The 20813-nt window shown below is 43.3% G+C and overlaps 1 protein-coding gene across 4 annotated transcripts in view; it reads right to left on the bottom strand.

The window, feature by feature from the left end:
• SLC1A2 (solute carrier family 1 member 2) overlaps positions 1-20813 on the bottom strand; it is a 112038-nt gene that overhangs the window by 11105 nt on the left and 80120 nt on the right. For 2 of the 4 annotated variants that reach the window (XM_065943978.1, XM_065943981.1), the window contains exons 9-11: positions 19780-19914; positions 5851-6082; positions 33-1674 (exon numbers count right to left, since the gene is read on the bottom strand). In XM_065943978.1, coding sequence (XP_065800050.1) covers positions 1603-1674; positions 5851-6082; positions 19780-19914 — 439 coding nt within the window. In that variant the 3' untranslated portion in view covers positions 33-1602. Of the gene's footprint in view, positions 1-32; positions 2569-5850; positions 6083-19779; positions 19915-20813 lie in introns of all 4 variants that reach the window. The other 2 variants (XM_065943980.1, XM_065943979.1) reach the window with 2 other exon arrangements.

The raw sequence follows: 20813 nt of genomic DNA, 5'->3' as shown, positions 1-20813 counted from the left end.
GATTCTACAACTATTCATGAATATCTCAGCACACATCTGCTGGCCTCAGATGACCACCCTTCTCCCGCACTGGGTCAAGGTTCTACACATTCCTTAGCGTCAAGTGTGCTTTATTTCTCAGTGATGCATGTTCAAGTAATCCTTAGCAAACTCCCAAAGTCAGCTACCTTACAAAAATACTGTGGGTTATTCAATAGAAAATGAAAGTACAGATACTGAAAAATGTAGCTTGGAGATGCCTATAGCATGCAAGGCACTGATGAGTTACTCCAGTATTATATTATGTATCCCCTCAAACTTCCACAGCTTGGAAAAAGATTCCGTCTGTGAAGTTCCATAAAGCCATCCTTTTTTCCTACTCTATGGTTCAAGGCTGCCTTGACTTTGCTGCAGAAATGTCACCTTTATAGGATTTTGCACATATGTTTGTTTTCTGGTTCTTTCCACAGAGAAGACTGGAGAGGAAGATGGGTTCTGCTTTCAACTATGTCCTGTAATTGGTTTTAGGTGCTTTGATAAAATATAACAAAAAGCTTTCTACATATTAGATAACTAATCGTGTTTTGGTTTTGCTTTTATCATGAGATTAGTATTAAAAGAAGCACAGCCAACGTAACTGTTTTCCATCTGTGAGGACAGTAAAATGATTAAGTCTTTTAGTCTGATGAGAATATGACAGAAATAATTTGGGGATGAAGAATGTCTTTTTTTAAGGTAGAAACCCAAAATAAGAATTTTATGGACAAAACAAAGACAGTGAAACATAGATTAAATAATCTCACTTGATCTTACTATACCAGGTGATATAACCCAAACACAAACGAATTTGAATCTGGTTAAAGTGTGTGTTGACTGTGCTCTCTAAGTGTTGTCAATATAGACAGCAATTCTATGCAAGTTACATCCTAATCCATAACTGAATTTAGAGCAAGTTATGAAACATACTTTGAAATTCAACCATCATCCCCATAGACTAGGTGGGTGGAGCAGAGACTCAGTGGGTTCCATAACAGGCTGCTTTTAAGATATGGTTCCAAATGTGATTCTCTTTGAAACATTAGTCATTCAACTTAAGAGAAATTGTCAGAGTTCCCTAAGATGGGCGCTTTCTTTTCACCAACACAAGGGCAAACGCTCTAAGACACCGAAGGGGATTTTCTTATAAAGGCTCTAACAAAATCTCCTGTGTGCTACAAGGTGAGGCTGGAGAACACACCAAGTGTCTGCTCATTATTCCAAGTCCCCAGAAAGTGCCACACGCCTTTAGCTGTGTCTCCTGGAGAAAAGAGCACCCACGCTTCTGCATCTTGAGAGAAAAGGGAAGCTGGCAAGAACGCGTCTTCAACTCAAACTGATTCCTCCAGCAGCATCCATTCAAACAATAATACAAGTGAGAAAATGAGACATTTACCAAGCATTATTTGGCAACACAGCACCGTGCCTGTCACTGACTCACAACAGATCCTCTAAGCCTCAGCTAATAGATTAAGTAAACACAGAAATAGATGTATTTTTTTCTTTTTAAAGAAAGCTTGTTTATATCCTCTTTTACCATAAGATATGCTGGGGAGTTTATTCAAGAATTTGCTGAGAGTCATATCCTTATTTTTCATGTTTCCAAGGTTCTTCCTCAACACTGCAGTCGGCTGATTTTCCATTGGCTGCCAGAGTTACCTGAAAATAATTATCATCAACATCCAGCTTACAGGCCATGAACCAGAAAACCACCCCGGGGGTTATGTGGAGGAGCACCAGACCCAGGTTCTACTATGAAACTTAAACATTAATGTTAAACACTGTTCTTTCCAAATTGATTTTAAGCTGGTCTTAGTTTTCAACAATGATTTGTACACTTTAAAAATGCATGTTTGCCTTGGGGAGGTATCTGAAGCACTAGACTTTGCAAGCTGGGAAATAAATAACTTGTATGATGCTTTGAGGGTTGTGAGGGGGTCTAATTACCCATAGACTCACCACACAATAACGCAGTCCTTAAAACATAGTGCCCTGTGCTACTCCAGACAACCACAGAGAAACAAAAAAATCCAGAACCAGATCTAGTTCTACTCATGCACGTGAAAGATTCAGTTTCAATGAGCCCAGGTGTATTTTATACATGTCCAATTTTAAAATCAGAAGTCATGGTGGTCTGGCTCCACCATATAAGCTGTTTAGGCTTTAAATGTTGAAAGAAGAAAAGAAGGGAATTAAAAGCCGGGGATCAGTAAATCTAAATTATTTCAATGCAGACATTTATTAATCAACTGTAATCACCAGACTGTCCGGATTATGCTTCCTTGGCTCTAAGCAAACTGAACCCTTACACAAAATGGGAGGTTTCCCCCTCCACATCTAAACCGTTTTCCTAGCTTACCTTCCATCTGTCTGTCCTCAACGTCATGTGCAAACTTAAACCCACGACTGATATTCCACATAATGGAGAGACTGGATTTATGGAAGCATTAGGACATGGAGACATGACAAACGGCAGCAATGATTGAAAGAAATCTGACCTTCTTCTTACCCAAGTGGAAGGGAGACGCATGCATTATGAACACACACAACATGCTAGGAACAGAAAACCAAATGCCTTTCATGAACCAAGCAAATTAAAATAAAAACTACTCCTTCCACCAGTCCCCATGAAGCCTCCATTAAAAAAAAAAAAAGACCATGCAAGAAGCAAATGTAAGCATCACATGCAGTTATTCTGGCTAAAATAAATAAAAAAAAAACTGCATAATTTCAAACTACAGTTACAAGGCAAAAGTCTGAAAATAGAGAGACCAACATGATATAACAATGCTTAAAATGGTTAAAGTTTTGACCAGAGCAGCAGCAAATTTGTTTCCCCTTCAGTGAACTGTCAGGAAGGACTGCCAGGGACAAACTGTCTGCCTGGAGCAAGCTGCCTGTTCACCATGACCTCGGATGTGCCTATCTGGCTTTTAGCGCTGAACCAGATCAATAGCTGTGCAACATTATAAATCTCAGTGTGGTGCCTTTGGAAAACCAGACAGAAACAGGGTGGGGGGGGGGGTGTTTTCAAATATTAGGACTTCTGTCTCTAGAGTAGCTGGGACAGTAGATTTTTGGGGACATTCACTTTGTCTGATTGGATTAAAAGAAGTGGGGACTCCACCCCGTCATCCATTCCACCCGGCTCTTTTCCAACACCTGGGTAATAGAAAAACCAAAAGGATAGAGGACTGGTGGTAAGCATTGATGTCCCCAACTCAGTTTTTAAAACAGTGAAACGAAACAGATGAGAAAGAGTTTCAAAAGCAGGAGTAAATGTAACTCAGATATTCTGGGTAAAGCCTGCGAATTCATCTCTGTAGCTCTGGTTGCCTCCTTTGTGCATGGGTGTCAACCCAGCTGATTGGCCTAGAGCAAGAAGAGTCAATTGCCTGACCTCACGATCTTCACAGAGCTGAACTCCATCACTTGACTAAAAAATGAAAACAGCTGAATAATTATTAAACCAATATGGTCGTTTCATTATTTTCATGACCTGCTCGGTTTCATTACTTGATTATCTAAACACTAACTCACCAATGAGTTTGCAGGTGGTTGGTTCAGTGGTTAATTACCTAGAGAGACTAAGCCACTATCTCTATGCAACTGCCCAGTGGAAAAAAAAAAAAAGAAAAAAGAAGATTATCTGAATTAAAGCATAGGGTCAGGATGCGAAAAGGATAAAGTAAAGTAAAGTGAAGTGAAGTCGCTCAGTCATGTCCGACTATTTATGAACCCATGGACTGTAGCTTACCGGGCTCCTCCATCCATGGGATTTTCCAGGCAAGAGTACTGGAGTGGGTTGCCATTTCCTTCTCCAGAGAATCTTCCCGACCCAGGGATCGAACCCAGGTCTCCCACATTGTAGGCAGACGCTTTACCGTCTGAGCCACCAGGGAAGTTCTAGAAGGATACACTCGGTAAATATTTCTGCAGAGCCTGTTGCATGCCTGGCACTGCTTTAGGGCACAGCAGTGATAAACAGGAATCCAGTCTCTTTCCTCATGGGCTTATTTTCCAGTGATAGGGAGAGCTGACCAACATTTCCCTTTAAGGGTTGAATTGTTTACTAAAAAAATGAAATGAATTTGTCCTGATATGCCTGATGTCCTTTAAGGGAAAAAAAAAAAATCTGGGAAGTCTGAAATCTAAACCCATTCCCATGCCTACAAATCTTCCTCAAAACTTGTCCTGTACAATATTGTTAAGAAGCCTGCTGAGATGCTCCAAAAGGGTCACTCCAAAGGTAATTAACCACTAAAATCCTTCTAATACATAACTTCAAAATTAAAAAGTACATATGGTGATTTTATTTTGGTTCATACTACTGTATTTCCTTGTATGGCAGCCACTGGGATCAAGCTGTATCTTTGCTATGTAATTGTACATTCATTTTGCTGTCCTCCAGTGCCTAATTCAGGGCTTTGCCAGGTTATGGGCACTCAGTAAAACGTGATTAATAATCAAAATATAGGAAGTCATAGGAATAAGATGGGGGTGCTCAATTAAACCCCACAAGGCACACAATAAATACTTGTTAAATATAATACAGCATAAAGCTATTCCATGAAATACTGACTCTTGTTGACCAAAACTAACATTTTGATGGAGAATAATCCAGCATATTCATTTAGATGTGGAAAACACTGACTTTTCAGGAGAATGGAGTTTACCATTTAGGTCCATCTTAATTTCTAACAGTTTTAATTGCTTTCACAGAGTTAATTAATTTATGCAATTGCCTCTTGATGAGTGGAGTCCCTCCCTAATTTTCATTAGAAAATTAGGTTTACGCACAATGTAGTTGATACAGAGGGGATGAGCCACTGGACTATCTTATAGTTTGCTATCTTACAGTCCAGTAAAGAGAGTTGCTTCTATGTCATCCTTAGTTATCTGGCATATATTTGGAATAACCCAGAAACACAGGGAGAAATTAATTACTAAATGAGTTCAACAGGAGTCAAAAAGGTCTCAGAAATCTGTGTTGGGTTCAGATTGTCCTCAACTGCTGTCTAGACCCTCCAGAGTTGACTTTGCTCACCTGCTGGGGTTTCTCCAAGTTTGCTTCACTCTGGTCATGACACTCAGTCTTTGACAATGTCAAGTTAGTTACAATGAAGGCGAGACAGAGCCCATTGAGCTTTAAGACTTAGCATCCAACAGCTTGGAAAAGAGTCCAGAACATCCATGCTTCAGGAATAATGGTGCTGCCAGGCAATGTGTGACATGTAGTGTTTTTTAAAAGACATTTATGGATAATTGTCCTGAAGGAGACAATTGCTTCCTCATTCTTGGAGCAAAGTGACTTCCAGGTCAAAACTCATGCTCCCACAAAAATAATTAAGAGAATGATAGCTTTGCAAAGTTATGTGGGCATGTTTTTCTTTTTTTAACCAATACCTGATATACAGCAAGGAGGAACACTTGTGCTATGTAAATCAAGTGATTCTGGGCATTTCTCTTGATGTTTCACTTGAGGAACAGAATATCTGAAAGCCAGCAAAGCCCTAGAAACCACAAATTCTTGAGCATAATATTCAAAGAAAACTGATCAAATTTGCAGAGTGGGTGGACAGGGGAATCAGAATCAGAATTTATCTCACATAGACAAAACAAGCAACTGTCTGACTCTTTCACTGTTAGATTTGTTGATTTGCTGCCATGTTAGACACAGAGTTAGATGATCTGGGACTCATAGATGCTTGAGTTACATGATTCTTTAGAAAAATAAATGTGACAATAATACATGCAGGGCTTTTGTGCTTGCTTTAAGAAACTGAGCATGCACTATTATATACAGGTCTCGATATCCATGAATGGGAAAGGTACCTTGCACTCATCTACTATTACTGAGTTGTGTGCGGCATAGACACACTGGTTTGAGTTGCTCTCCCTATGGTTCTTCAAGTCATCATAAATGGACTGAGTCTTGGTCATTTCAATATCTTCATGCACTCGGTGCTGGGAGTCAATGGTGTCCAGCTCAGACTTGGAGAGGTGATAGACAATCCCAGCCCCAAAAGAGTCACCCACAACATTGACAGACGTTCTCATTCTGTCCCTGGAGACAAAGAACAGAACACATTTAGTGAGGAAGCAGTATGATGTGAGGGTTGAGAGGTCAAGGTCTGGACTAGAGAGCCCTGAGGTTGACTTCTACCTCTACCTTGCACTCTGCCTCAACCAAGAGACTTCAGTTTCATGAGCCTTGATTTCCTTGTTTGTCAACTGGAGATAATAATCATACTTCTCTCATAAGTTTGTATGAAAATTAAATGGAATGATGTACCTAAATTGCTTAGTAAAATGTCTAATGAAATGGCAAGCCCAATAAACAATAGCAGAAAAGAAAGGAGGCAGAAAGGAGGAAGAATTAGAGGGAAGTAATGTCCAGTAGTCATGTAGTCATGAGAGGTGGACCATAAAGAAGGCAAGAAAAGAAAGGAGGCAGAAAGGTGGAAGAATTAGAGGGAAGTAATGTCCAGTAGTCATGTAGTCATGAGAGGTGGACCATAAAGAAGGCAGAGTGCTGGAGAATTGATGTTCTTGAACTGTGGTGCTGGGGAAGACTCTTGAGAGTTCCTTGGATGCAAGGAGATCAAACCAGTCAATCCTAAAGATAATCAACCCTGAATACGCATTAGAAGGACTGATGCTGAAGCTCCAATACTTTGGTTACCTGATGCGAAGAGCTGACTCATTGGAAAAGACCCTGATGCTGGGAAAGATTGAGGGCAGGAGGAGAAGGGGATGACAGAGGATGAGATGGTTGGATGGCATCACCAACTCAATCGACATGAGTTTGAGTAGGCTCCAGAAGTTGGTGATGGACAGGGAAGCCTGGCGTGCTGCAGTCCATGGGGTCAAAAAGAGTCGGACATGACTAAGCGACTGAATCAAACTGAACTGAAATGTGTGCAGCACCAGTAATCAAGCTTGAATCCTCTTTCTTTCATTTTGCTTCACATTCTGCATACATGCTAAGTTGCTTCAGTCATGTCTGACTCTTTGCAACCCCATGGACTGTAGCCTGCCACACTCTGTCCATGGGATTATTCTGGCATGAATACTGGAGTAGGTTGTCATTCCCTTCTCTGAAGGATATTCCAGATCCAGGAATTGAATCCATGTCTCCTGCACTGCAGGTAGATTCTTTACCATCTGAGCCATTCATATATAATGGGAAATTCAATGGACATGGACTTGGGCAAACTCCGGGAGATGGTGAGGGACAGGGAGGCCTGGCATGCTGCAGGCCATGGGTTCACAAAGAGTTGGACATGACTTGGTGACTGAACAGCAACAACAATGTCCAGATCTCAGAATTAGTAACCAGACAGCAGCCATTTCTAGTTATGTCCAGCAAGTCCTCTTGATTTAAACTGTTCTTTGAAGATTCCAGATTACCTCTACTTATTTATTAATTCTTCATGAAAGAGTAACCACCTGTGAATTGCTTCATAATAAAAATTTTATCTTTTTTGTAAGGATAAAAACGCCCTGTGTCCCCCACCATGGACCCCAATCTCTGCCCAACATACACATACACAGACACAGCTGTTGGCTAAGACACCCAGTCACAACTTCCTCCCTGACTAATATGTGTAGTGACGATGTGCCCTGCAAAAAACCAAAATACTTTCTCTTGCTCTTTCTGTTAATCTAAAAAAAATAAAATCTTCCAGAGGGCCTCATGAACCAGGAAGGGCTGAGAAAAATCCTTCCTCAAATCTGTTTCTCAAGTTCTGACTTGGAAAAAATAGGATGGTTCATAACACTCCCTCTCAAAATGCCAGCATCAGGAAAACTAATTAAGTTCTTAAGAGTAAGTTGTAATCTCTCACCCATAAGTTAAAAACAGTGTGAAGAGTCCTTTTGACCAGATTTGTGAGATACTCAAAGTTGTAAAAAGAAGGATGCTAGAAAATCACAGAGGAAAGAAAAAGGAGTTTAAGTAAAAATGCTACCGAGACATCTTAGCCCAGCACTCTAGCATTCGATTCAAAATTTTTTTTAAAAAAGGAGGATACCAGAATTGGTTTAAGGCAAAGTGGAAACCTTAATTGGTTCTTGGAACAAAAGCCTAAAATAAATTCTACCTGCTCTGAACAAATCTATTTCTCATTTAAAGTGAAAGTCACTCAACCATGTCCGACTCTTTGCAACCCCATGGACTGTAGCCTGCCAGGTGCCTCTGTCCAAGGAATTCTCCAGGCCAGAATACTGGAGTGGGTAACTGTTCCCTTCTCCAGAGGCTCTTCCCATCCCAGGGATCAAACCCACATCTCCTGCATTGCAGGTGGATTCTTTACCATCTGAGCCACCAGGGAAGCCCAAGAATACTGGAGTGGGTAGCCTATCCCTTTTCCAGGGGATCCTCCCAATCCAGGAATTGAACCCTGGTCTCCTGCATTGCAGGCAGATTCTTTACCAGCTCTGTTACCAGGGAAGCCCGGGCATTATGAAGTTGCAGTAGAAGAAGTCTGGCTTGGTTCTCTTGCAAGGAGCTTGGGAGCCAGCTATCCTTCTGGTTTTGAGCAGGAAGATACTGTCCATGAAAAAAATACAGGTCACAGCCCACTTTAACTCTCAGGGACATCTCTCTATATGAGAAGTTTCTTGCCCTCCCTTCTGCTTTAGAGAATCTACCTCAGAGTGATAGCCTTAACATAAATGAAGACTGGTTCTTGAGGTCATCTGCATACATAGGCACTTGATGTGGAGATCACTAAGAAGCCCCAACATAAGGAGAGGAGAAGGAATATGTAGTAAGAAAAAGCCTGGGACTTCCCTGGTGACACAGTGGATAAGAATTAGCCTGCCAATGCAAGGGACATGGGTTAGATCCCTGACCTGGGAAGATCCCACATGCAGCTGAGAAACTAAGCCCATGAGCCACAGCTACTGAAGGCTGCACGCCTAGAGCCTGTGCTCTGCAACAAGAGAAGCCATGGGATGAGCAGCCCACGCAGTGAAGTGAATAGCAACCCCCACTCCCTGCAACCAGAGAAAGCCTGCATGCAGCAACGAAGACCCAAGCAACCAAAAAGAAAGCAAGATAAAGCCTGGACTCTGGAGGCAAGCTAACTTGGATTCAAACACCAGCTTTTCCCTTTACCTGTTGGAAAACCCTGATCATACTTCATGTTTGTGAGCCTTGGTTGTCTCATCTATAAAATGGAAATAACAACAACAACAAATGTTCCCTACATAAGGGTTGTTGTGATGATTAAATAAAATAACAAAATGCTTAGAATAGTTCCAGACATTTAATGAGAACTCACAAAATATTAATTATTGCATGATGTATACATTTATTTCTAATAGAATTATGGTGAGGATTAAATAAGGTAGTATCTATTAGGTATATTCCTATTAATAATGTGAGCTATCATCATCATTGGGCTTCCTTGGTGGCTCAGATGATAAAGAATCTGCCTGCAATGCAAGAGATCTGGGTTCGATCCCTGGGTCTGGAAGATCTCCTGGAGAAGGGAGTGGCAACCCACTCCAGTATTCTTGCCTGGAGAATTCCATAGACAGAGGAGACTGGAGGGCTACCGTCCAGGGGGTTACAAAGGGTCAGACACAACTGAGTGGCTAACATTTTCACTGTTACTATTAATCTTATTAAGTCAATTCATATATTCTTTTGGCAGCTCCTAGGCAGACCATCCAAACATGTCTGGTTAAGTTCCTATCTCCCCCTAAAACATCAACCCTATTTATAGGCCAGTTCCTAAGGTGGCACTCCCAGCTAACCAGCTGAGTTATTTGTTCCTCAGAGAGTTGTAGTCTACTTTTTGTTTTTCAACTCTACTTCCCATTCCTCTTGGCTATGCTCTGAACTGTGCACCTAACACTCCTGGTCAGTGGTTTCCAAAGAGAACTAAAGCCTTCAAGAAGAATGCTCTGAATACCTACTCATCTCATGGCCCAGAAGAATCTGTCTTATTGGCAAAAAGAGGGATCCAAGTAATGGTGGTGATGACGACAGTTGCTGTTTAGTTGCCAAGATGTGTGCAACTCGTTGCCAACCCATGTGACCAGGGCAGCCTGATGACGATGTTGAAATGTGATGATTCCTCACATTTATATGCACTGGAATATACTTTATAGATATTACCTTATTTAATCCTCACCATAACTCTATAAGAAGGACAATCATCCAAATTTAAGAGATGGAAACGCTGAGGTTGAAAGAGATTAAGTGGCTTTTCAAAGTCACACACCCTGGTAGAGTCACAGAACTGAATCTGGACACAGGCAATGTGACTCTAGAATCTACTGTCCGCCATATGATGCAAAGCACTCAGGAGCCAGACAGCCCTGATTTGAAAATGGCTGAGTTTGAAAATGGTTATGTGGAAACAAAATAAGAATGTGGACTCTAATACTTGCTGAGCTCTTTGTTATTGGGTTGGCCAAAAAGTTCATTTGGGTTTTTCCATACTATCTTATGGAAAGATCTGAATAAGTTTTTGACCAATCCAGTAGTTTATTGATTCATTCAACAAATACATAAGGAGCATTTTACTGTGTGCACTATGCCAAGTGTCCAAGCAGTAAAGAACAAGAGAAGACCCTTCCTATGCTCTCTTTTCTGTAAAAACTCACTCTCTTTACTTGTCTTTATCCTCCACTAGAATAAGATAAAAATTCTAATAGGAATAAGCACTGGATGTTCTTGGGTTTTGTAAGCAGGGCACTTTATTTACACTGGGGTCCCATCAATGGCTTGAATAGAAGTGTCTTGAGTCAGGTGCTAAGGGTGGATCTGAGATAATTAGCTGGAGAGAAGAGAGAACTAATACGTGTGAAATCTAAGAGGTAGGTGCTCTAAGGAGCATTCAGGCTGGCTAAATGAGTACAGTGGGAGTAGAAAGAAAGGACTGACCAAACCAGGTATGGCCGTATCAGTGAAGTGCAAGAGTTAGAACTTTATCCCAAGTGTGACGGGGAGCCATGGAAGGGAAGCATCTCACTTGTTTCACTATAAAGAATGGCAAGACTGAAAGAGCAAAATCCGCTTAGTAAAGTTGTGGTAGATACAGAGAAAGATGAACCTGAGAGAGAGTTAGATAGTATCACTGACTCAGTGGACATGAATCTGAGCAAACTCCAGGAGACAGTGAAGAACAGGGAAGCCTTGTGTGTTGCAGTCCATGGGGTCGCAAAGAGTTGGATATGACTTAGCGACTTAACAACAACAACCAGGAGAGAGAATTACAGGACTTGAGGACTGACTGATTATGGAAAAGGGAAAAAAAAAGAGTTGAGAATTCCTCTCAAGTTTCTGGTTTGGGCAACCAAAGGACAAGGCTACCATATGAAGTGGGCATAACTAGTTCAGCAGAAAAAGATTCTGATGTCAGCATAAATGTGCCGAGTGTGACCCAGCCAAGGGGAAATGTCCCGCAAATGACTGGGAATATGGACCAAAGGTCAGGAGAGATATCTGAGCTGCAGGTAGTGAATGAAGAGTCCTAAAGAGGCCATGGATGAGTGCCAAGGCAGGTTCAGTTCATCCTTGGAGAGAAAGTAGAGTGAAACAAGCAGATAATCTAGTCCGGAACTCTGAGGAAGACAAAATAGTTAAGGAATGGGCAAGGGAATAAGAGCCTGCAAAGGTGGCAGGAATTTAGAAGAGGGTGGGGGAAGCACAATGCCCATGACAGCCTGGAGGTCGGGTAAGATAAGGAAAAGGAGTGCCACTTGGTTTCAGCAATGAAGAGGCCATAATCAATCTGGCAAGGGTAGCTTCAACACACAGGCAGGGCCAGAAGCCAGCTCTCCATTGGAAGAAGCTTAAATAAGAGGTAAGGAAGAGGAGGACACTGTAGAACCAACTTATTCAAGATGACTAATTGAGAAGCTGAGGAGACAATGGCAGAGGCAGGCAGAAGAGAGAAATTTGGGTTTGCTTTTGAGGCCACCAGGGAAATATCTGATCAACTCTGGGGAAGTTCGACTCTAGCCAAGAGCAGGATGTGGGGATTTATGGCTCACATGTGGAAAATTTCTCCACAAAGTGCTTTCATTTTCTCTCCCAACAGCCCCAAATGTTCATGTAACCCCGCTGATCTCAGGAGATTTTTAGGCTGCTTTGTAAGAAGAATTTTAGAGTGCTTCCTGTTATTCCCTGGTGTGGATGTGGCATGTCCAGACTGTGAGAAGGGAAAGACGTGAGTTTTTAATTGAATAAATTCAGAAAATGATATAGTTATTCTTTGGGGTTACCGGGAATCAAAACCAAAATGGGGACTTGATGAAGCTCCTTCATGCTGAGGCACTGGGTTGGGTTTCTTGCAAGAAAAACAGCTGCCAAGGTGCTCTCTCTTTCTCCTTCTCTCAGTCTAAATCTTCTGGAAGGAAGATGGTGGGATTGTCTGAAAGTCTTATTCACAGAAGAACAGATCCAGGGTCACTCAAAATTCAACTGGTACCTTGTACTGGAGTGAACCACATGAAACTGCCATTTTAATGTCTAGAAAGGCCAACCACCCACTCCAGTATTCTTGGGCTTCCCTTGTGGCTCAGCTGGTAAAGAATCCGCCTGCAATGCAAGAGACCTGGGTTCGATCCCTGGGTTGGGAAGATCCCCTGGAGAAGGGAAAGGCTACCCATTCTAGTATTCTGGCCTGGAGAATTCCATGGACTGTAAAGTCCATGGGGTTGCAAAGAGTCAGACATGACTGAGCAACTTTCACTTTCACTTTCTTTCAGAAAGGCCAACTATTGGCAATTTCATATGAGCCAGCCTACTACTCATAGAAACAAACCATTGTGTCTGCCTCTCAGAATGCAGGGTGCAGAGTGTGGCAAAGGGGTTCCCTGAGGTCCCAGATCTTGAGAAGGCTGGCACTATTCTGGGCATCTGAGGGCTCAGACCACATGGGATTAGGGAAGGGAAGAAGGAACCACGGAAACACTGAATTTTGGATTCAAGACTGGATTGCAATCCTGGCTCCAGCAGAGAAGGTTGTTTAGTTTTCCTGCTCAGCTTTGTCATTTGTAAAATATGAAAAGTAATATCCACTTCCAAGAGTATTGAGAAGATAACAACCACTAACCCATAGAAGTGCTCAACCTCTGACAGATCCTGGGCCAAACTGCCTATAAAAGGCTTCACAGAGCATCTGACCGAAATTCAGTACTCAACCTTAACTGCATCACCACCATCATCATTGGTCCAAGCCCAGAGGGGAGAAAATCACTTCCTCTCTTATTCCTTCATCACGTCTTACACGTTCCTCCTCTGTACCTACCTCTGTTGGATTTTCTGACCACATCTGTCCCCATTACCAGACTATAAGCCCTTTCAGAGTAGACACCATGTTGTATTCATTTATGACACGGGCAGGAGGAGAGGAGGGTTGGAAAGGGGTAAGCGGGTATGTGAAGGAGGCAGGGTGGGGATGGATCATTGTTTAAGAAGTGGAAGCAGATTAACTCTAGAAAGAGAACTGCCTTCTGTTCATCAAACCTCTGGTTGGCTATTTCAGTGGTAAAAAGTTAGGACACCGTGTGTGATCCAGAAGAAAGAAGAGGGGGACATAGCCCAGATTCCCTTGCAGAGGAAAATGAGAGCAGTGTCTAGAGGAATGAGGAAAGACACAGAGGTGGAGAGTGAGGAGGACCAGCCAAGTAGGCAGAAACTGGAAATAAACAGGTGTAGGAAGAGATTCCCAGGGGTGGGGTACACCAAAGGATGTTTTAAAAAGAAATAGATGCCTATCATTAAGTTTTTACTTTCCATAAATTATTATTCTGATACAAGAGAAACAAGACTTGAGATTACAGGGGAAGAAAAAAAATTCCCTTCTTCCCTTCTAGACTCTTTGGCTGGTCTAATAATTAAATCTACATAAGCGGTTAATGGGAAAATGTAATTTTGTATATGCCTGAGCCTTAATAGGAGACTCAAAGGCAGTCAGGTAATTGAGGCTTACATGCCATCCTGAGGGAAGGAAGCGGACAAGCGTCTGGGGCTTGAAAGGAGAGGAAGACAACTCACAGGAAGAGCAAATATTTGGTAAACAAATGTTTGCTCGGCCATGCAGAGAAGACTCTCTAGTGAAAAAGTTCTCTCTGGTAAAGAGTTCTTCCTGGTATAGGCTTCCTTCTAAATCTTTTCAGTCAGTTAAGGAGGAGGTGAAAAGCTTATCCTTAGTCTGATGGGTCCTGACCACTTTCAGCTTAAAATAAGTCACATGCTAACCAGCATTTTGGGGAGTCTCACATTCTGCCCCTTTTCATGATGCAGCTGCAAGGAAAAGGAGATTTTTCTTTCCATTTTATAGCTCTTCTGAGCTTGGCCCCTCCTCTAATCTTTCCATGAGCATATATATATATATTTCTTTTGTGATGCATTAAAATGTGACCCACTTCCACCCCACTCCCTCAATTGGGAATTATACTGCGTTGAGTCAGGAACACTTTGGCAGGGGAGAGAAAGACTTACTCAAAAAGGGTAAGGCTGGCATGCTAAAGGATGACAAAGAATGAAAGATGAGGTAAGATGCTGGAAAGAGGAGAAGTCAGTGGAAGTAGGAAATTGAAGCAAAAGACTTAAACATAAACCCGTAGAATCTTCAGAGGTATGGTATGCATGGGAATTGGTTTTCTTTCCCACCAGACACAAGAGTAGGGGTTACCTCAGCTAAACATGTGTAAATATGCATGTGTGCATGTCTTAAATGAGATAATGAAAATGCAGATGGGCAAGCCTGGGACACCCAAGGAATAGCCAGATGGTCTGGGTTTAAATTCCAGGTCAGCCCTTTAAGACCTACCAAATTAGGATATATTTCTTTGCTCTAAGTCTCAGTTTTCTTAAGTGTAAAACAGGGATAGTATTATTAGTTGCCTCATAATTTGCTGCAACTTTTTAAATAAGTCCATGTGATTCATGTAGAACAACGTCTGACACTGAGTATTAGTTATTAGAGTCCAGTGTCCTCTTGATCTCCTTTCATCGAATGGATGCCCCCAATGTCAACTGGAACTCCCACAGTCAGGAACTCCTGCTCCCCCTTCTCTACCTCTGTGCCATTGCTTCTGGAGGTGAGGTCCCTGGATTGATCACCAGCATTCTCTGGGAACTTGTTAGACAAGCCACTTCTTGGGCCCCTCCCCAGATCTTCTGACTCTCCAGTAGGTTGAGCGCACACTCAAGTTTGAGAACCAAAGCTCTATTCCCTCTGGGAGGCTAATGGGGGCACTTCAGGGTGCCCCCTGCAGGGTGGAGGCCCCCTTAGGCGTCCTTATAAGGAAAGAATTCAACTATGTCCCCAGTGAGCAAATTCGTCCCCAGAAACAATCTCACCAGCAGCCCTATGTGATAAGCGGGCCATAGATCCACCTGGCTTTCCTTTTCCCACCTGTAGTCTGACTCAGTTATTTATCACCTTTCTCTGGTACTGGCTTCCTGGGTGGCACTGGTGGTAAAGAACCCACATGCAATGTAGGAGACATACTGAGACGTGGGTTCAATCCCTGGGTCGGTCCCTGGCTGGTCCAAGAGCATTGGTGTTTACAATTAATTGATCACCGCCAGGTACAGATTTCTCTGGAGGAGGAAATGGCAACCTACTCCAGTATTTTTGCCTGGAAAATCGCATGGACTGAGGAGCCTGGCAGGCTATAGTCCATGGGGTTGCAAAGAGTTGGACATGACTGAGTGACTAAGCAAGCAAGCCTGGTACTGATCCCCCAGTTTTCCTTCCATCCTGACGCCTTCAGAGAGAGGGGGGGATGTCAGCAAGGACTCACAAATATCTGCCAAGGACGCCTGATGCAAAGGGCTTCTTGGACTCTGGGGGAGGATCTGATTTTACCAGCCCCTCCCATCCAGTGTTCTAGGACTCAGACAATTTCAGGGCCCAGAATCTTGGTTTTCACCATGACATTTACAGAGCAGCTAAGCCTGCTCATTGAAAATCATCCAGGGCTTGGCAGGCAGTAATGTGGCTGGCTGACCTCCAGCAGTTGGCAAACAGCATGGCACATTAAATGTCACTGTGGGCTTTGTTTGGTTCTAAATTGAAAAATTGCTAGAGTTATGAAAGCTTACAAACCTCACAAACCTGGGCAGGAATTATGTCCTGCTTTTCTTTGTCTCCTGCACAGACTACATCACCAGGGAAAAACCAGAGCCCTCTGCATCCATCTCTCAACTCATCCCCCTGTCCCACTCACACACTGAAGGGCATCCAACAACCATGGAGCCCATGATCAAGAGTGTGTTTCCAGAACTCCTCTTGCTGGAGAGAAAGAATGTGGAACCGTTACTAATTCAAAGCAGATCTGACCTAGCTACAGACCCCTACACACTTTCCCAGGATCCTCTACCCTCCCTTTGTCTTTGCTTCTGAAAAGGAATGTTCATGCTCATTTGTATATAAACATCCATCATCAGCAGAATCTTAGTCTGGGTCTTAAAACTGGAAGGGCATTCAAGGGCATGGGGGTCTAGATTGCTCTTTCAGCTGGTAGGTTTACTGTTCCCATTGTCCACATAACAAAGTTGAATCCAGAAAGTAAGTAACTAGCCCCCAGTCCCACCATGAGTAGGTGCAGAGTTCAGACCTGGGGCTCCCACTTCTGCCGTCCTCCCCTTGATCACAGAGCCTCTTTCCCTCTGAGATCAGACCCCAGAACTAGAAGCGAGTTCTTCAATCACTCTACCCTTTCCAGTTGTAGCCTGCAATGACGTTTTCTCATATGTAATTTCATCAATAGAGTTAATCCAAACGAATCATCATGTTTTTGCTGTTGTTCAGCCAACTCCCTCCTGCTAGCATGTTTCACCTCTGGAATGAGGACACCTTGCTCTGGGCGCAGGTGTGAGCCTGTGAGCGCCCATTCGCTGACATTTAGGTCAGGAGGAGGCAGGGTCGTGCATGTTTCCTGAGCTGACTCTCCTCCAAGAGGCTTGGAAGAAGATGACTGCCGGTAAGACCAGCCCACAATGGCTGATCCAAGGAGGCCAGAGGACTTGGAGTCTAAGAGTGGCTGAGACCTTCATTGTACCCAGTTTGTCCCCACTTAACCTCCTTGTTTTGTTTTGTTTTAATCCTGGGAGAGGGAAAAAAAAAAGTCAGACAAAAAATTCTCTGGTTAGTATGTAGAACCAAGGGTGCCCCAAATCAGCTTGCTTTTCCCAGCCTCTCTGATTCTGAACCCCTTTGTGCCTCCTCCTGGGTACCAACTAGGAAACTGCGTCAGGTGGTGTGAAGGGTCCTGACCTGGCCACACAAGCTATCCTGTGCCTTTTGACACTCCGTTCCCTCATCTGTGAAACACACCACTGTGCCCTTTATGGATTCACTGTAAACTAATGTAAAGAGTATGGTGGTACCCACCAAATATCAGCTCCATTGCTGATAATACAAGTGCATTTTTCCACTTAAGTGAATTTGCATTATAATGGGGGGGCAGCATCTATACTAATCATTGCTAAAGAGATGAATCTCTAATGGTGGATTTCAGGCCTTGGCAACAAGTCCAAGAAGAGAGTAGGCGAAGTAGCTGGAGCAGGCGAAGGACCCTAACAACATAAGTTCAAAAGTCAAAGAGGTAGAGGAAGCTAAAGTCACAAGGGAAGCAGCTGGGACTTTAATAGCTTCTTCTGTCATTCTTCATGTGTGGAAAGGCCCCTGGTTATCACAAAGCGGCTCTGTGTGTCACTTTAGCATGCATTTATTGAGCTCCTGCTGTATGCTCTGCCCCAACAGTTGCCAACGTCTTTATTTCCACTTTGTCCTCCTCCTAACCAAAACTGACCCCACCCCTTAATCTCTCTTATCCTATTTCCTCCAAGTCCTTCCACCAAATCCCACCAACCAATCTCACCTGCCCCTATAACTGCCTTGTTTGAATGGACATCATGAGAAAGCCTGCCCCTTGGGGCCAGCACAGGGCACAGAGAACCACCAAACTATCGCTAAGGCCCCTGCTACCCCCATTGGAAGAGACAGGCAGAGACAGGTAAGATTCACCTCCCATGAAAGGCATTTCCAGGGCATTTCTCTGGTGACAGACGAACCAGTCAGGAAGATCCGTGCCCCTCCTGGGTTGAACAGATTCTGTCCACTTCTGATTTCTAACTAAACCTCAAGAACAGGCAAGTTTTCTAGAAAGACCAGGCTTCCTTCTAACCTTCCAAGATGTCCTTCTTCCCTTCGGCCACTTGCATGTTTCTCTCTTCAGAAGAGTGCTTGTAGAGAAGTGGAACCTCTTTGAGCATGGAGGAACTCAAGTCCATAAAATGTGGCTTCTGGCTCTTAAAATCTGTGTCAATAAATGTCAGAAAAATTGCTACTGGCAGGTAGGGTAATTTTACAAAATTAAGTGTGAGCACTTTGGATCTCTGCACTCGTCATTCCGAGCCTCTGACTCTGAAGCCAAGGGTTGGCCCCTGTCATGGAGTGCCAGGACTGGATTGGAAGTATCAGTGTACATCACATAGACCATCAGAGCCCCAGTAAGACCTTAGCAAGAATATGCCAGCCTCCTATTGCGGGCCATCTGGATAGACTGACTCACCTTTGGGAACAGAGAGTGAGTCTCACACTAGGACAATGTCCTTCCCTGGGAAAGCGTGCCTGGGCTACATGTACACTGCCAAGTTCAAGCATCTCTGCGCAGCCTCAAGGCTGTCTGTCTGCCTTACGTCACCTTTCACCACTCCCTACCTTACTCTTTGTGCTCCAACAGTACCAAACCACTCAGAGGTCTCCACTTTATTTGTTGCCTCTGTGCTTTTGTGTAGGTGTGCCTTGACCAGAATGTCCTATTCCCCACTCCATGTGTACCTGGGTAACTTCAACCTACCTGTTAGGATCCAGTTTAGGTATCACTACCTTTAGGAACTTGAATGTGACCATGATTATGAATGTGGTGGCCTCCAAACCCAAGCAGACCTAGGGTTGAATCTCTATTCATTCTCCCTAAACCTCAGTTTTCTTATTTTTAAAATGGAAGTGATAACACTAAATCTTCAGCATTGTTAAAGAAAGCTGTGAAGGACTCAGTGTAGCTGACACATAGTATTCAGTAGCCATTTCCCTTGTTTTCTGATTTCTCCACTCTGCCCCTCCATCCTAGTATGGGATGGGTGACTATCACTATTATTCTATGTGTGTGCAATTTAGAAATATACATTATTGAAGTATAATTTACATACAATAAAATGTATGCATTTTAAATGTGTATATGTTTTGATGAGTTTCCACTTGTGAACACCTGTGCATACCGGTGTCTATGGAACATTTCTGTCACTCCTAAAGCCTTCTCTGTGCCCTTCCCAGTTAATCCTCATGCCTCTATTTCTGGGCCCAGGCAACCATGATCTCCTTTTACTGCTAGAGATCATATTATCTTTCCTAGAGCATCACATAAATGGAATCATACAGTATATATTCCTTTGTGCTTTGTTCACTCAGCCTAATCCATTCACTCAGTTTTGAGATCCCCTGCATGCTTCCACAGTAATTGGTCCCTTATAGCTTTGCTTTTAACTTCGTATTTTAATTAATTTGCTTCCTCCACTAAACTCTGAAGCCCTCAAACATTCTTTTTCTTCTCTGGTTCCCAAAAAGGCACTCAGTAAATGTTAGGGAGAAGAAAGGAGGGAGGACATGAGAGAGTTGTCATGGGGACTGGCGAAGAAGATCTTGGCACAGCCTTGCCTCTTGTCCACCCTTGGGTGGCGGTATTCACATTCCCAGCAGAACCGCACCCACAGACACTTACAGCAGCCAGTCCACAGCCACCAGCAGGCTGATGTCCTCGGTCGGCAGGCCTACAGCCGTCAGAATGAGCAGCATGGTGACCAGCCCCGCGCTGGGAATACTGGCTGCACCGACGCTGGCCAGCGTGGCCGTGAGGCTGTGAGAGCAGAAAAGGTCAGGTCAAAGGATGAGAACGTAGCCTTGCCAAAACCATCACTGGCAGGCAATTTTAAGCTCTAATTTTCCCAGCAATCATAAAATCCCCTTTTCCTCCCAAGGAATAGAGAAATCTGGAGTACCAAGACCCAGGAAATAGGGTCTATTTGGATTTTGCTCAGCCTGTTGGAAGCTTACAAATTCATGGATCAGAGTCTTGCCCCCATCATGACATGCAATTCGCCAAATATATCACAGGGCTCAAATAAGGTCAGCATGGCTCTAAATGCAGGCAAGGAAATGGTAAAGAAGAAAAACAAATCACCCTTAATCCTGCCACAGGAACACCACTGCATTCATTTCTCCTTACGTCTTTACGTCTCTGTGAGAAACAGAGACTTCCAGACTAAGTGGCAAGAGTCTGAGGAGGTCATTGCCAACATTAACATGAGAACTCGGAATAGCAAATATCCAGACTCAGTTGAGTGGACATCGGGGAAACAAATTGACAGAATTCCAAATGACATTAAGCTTTAGATGCCTGGACATTTCACCATGGGCTGGAAAATACACTATTCAGAAGGAGGGTGCCCAGAAATGATAATAAAACAATGGGAGACCCTCCTCCTGAAACATCTCATTCCTTGCTTTGCAAGGAACGCCAAGGGCATACCCAGTGCCATTTTGAAGTTGTCTCTGGAAACGAGTTTAATCTAGGGTTCAAGCACCCCATCTAGACACCAGAGGGCCTCTGTGGTCCAGCAAAGGACAGTGACCTTTTTCTCCCTCTATTTTGGATGCTATTTATAAAAGCTGTCATTTCTGAATGGATAGTTTATGAAAATATGGATTCTGAACTTGCTTTTCTGACTGCTGAAAAGAAAAAAGGGGCTGCTTTCT

The sequence above is a fragment of the Muntiacus reevesi genome, chromosome 9, assembly GCF_963930625.1.
Source record: "Muntiacus reevesi chromosome 9, mMunRee1.1, whole genome shotgun sequence".
Lineage (NCBI taxonomy): Eukaryota > Metazoa > Chordata > Mammalia > Artiodactyla > Cervidae > Muntiacus > Muntiacus reevesi.
Note: the sequence above shows the minus strand (reverse complement) of the source record. Positions and strands in the feature narration are given on the sequence as shown.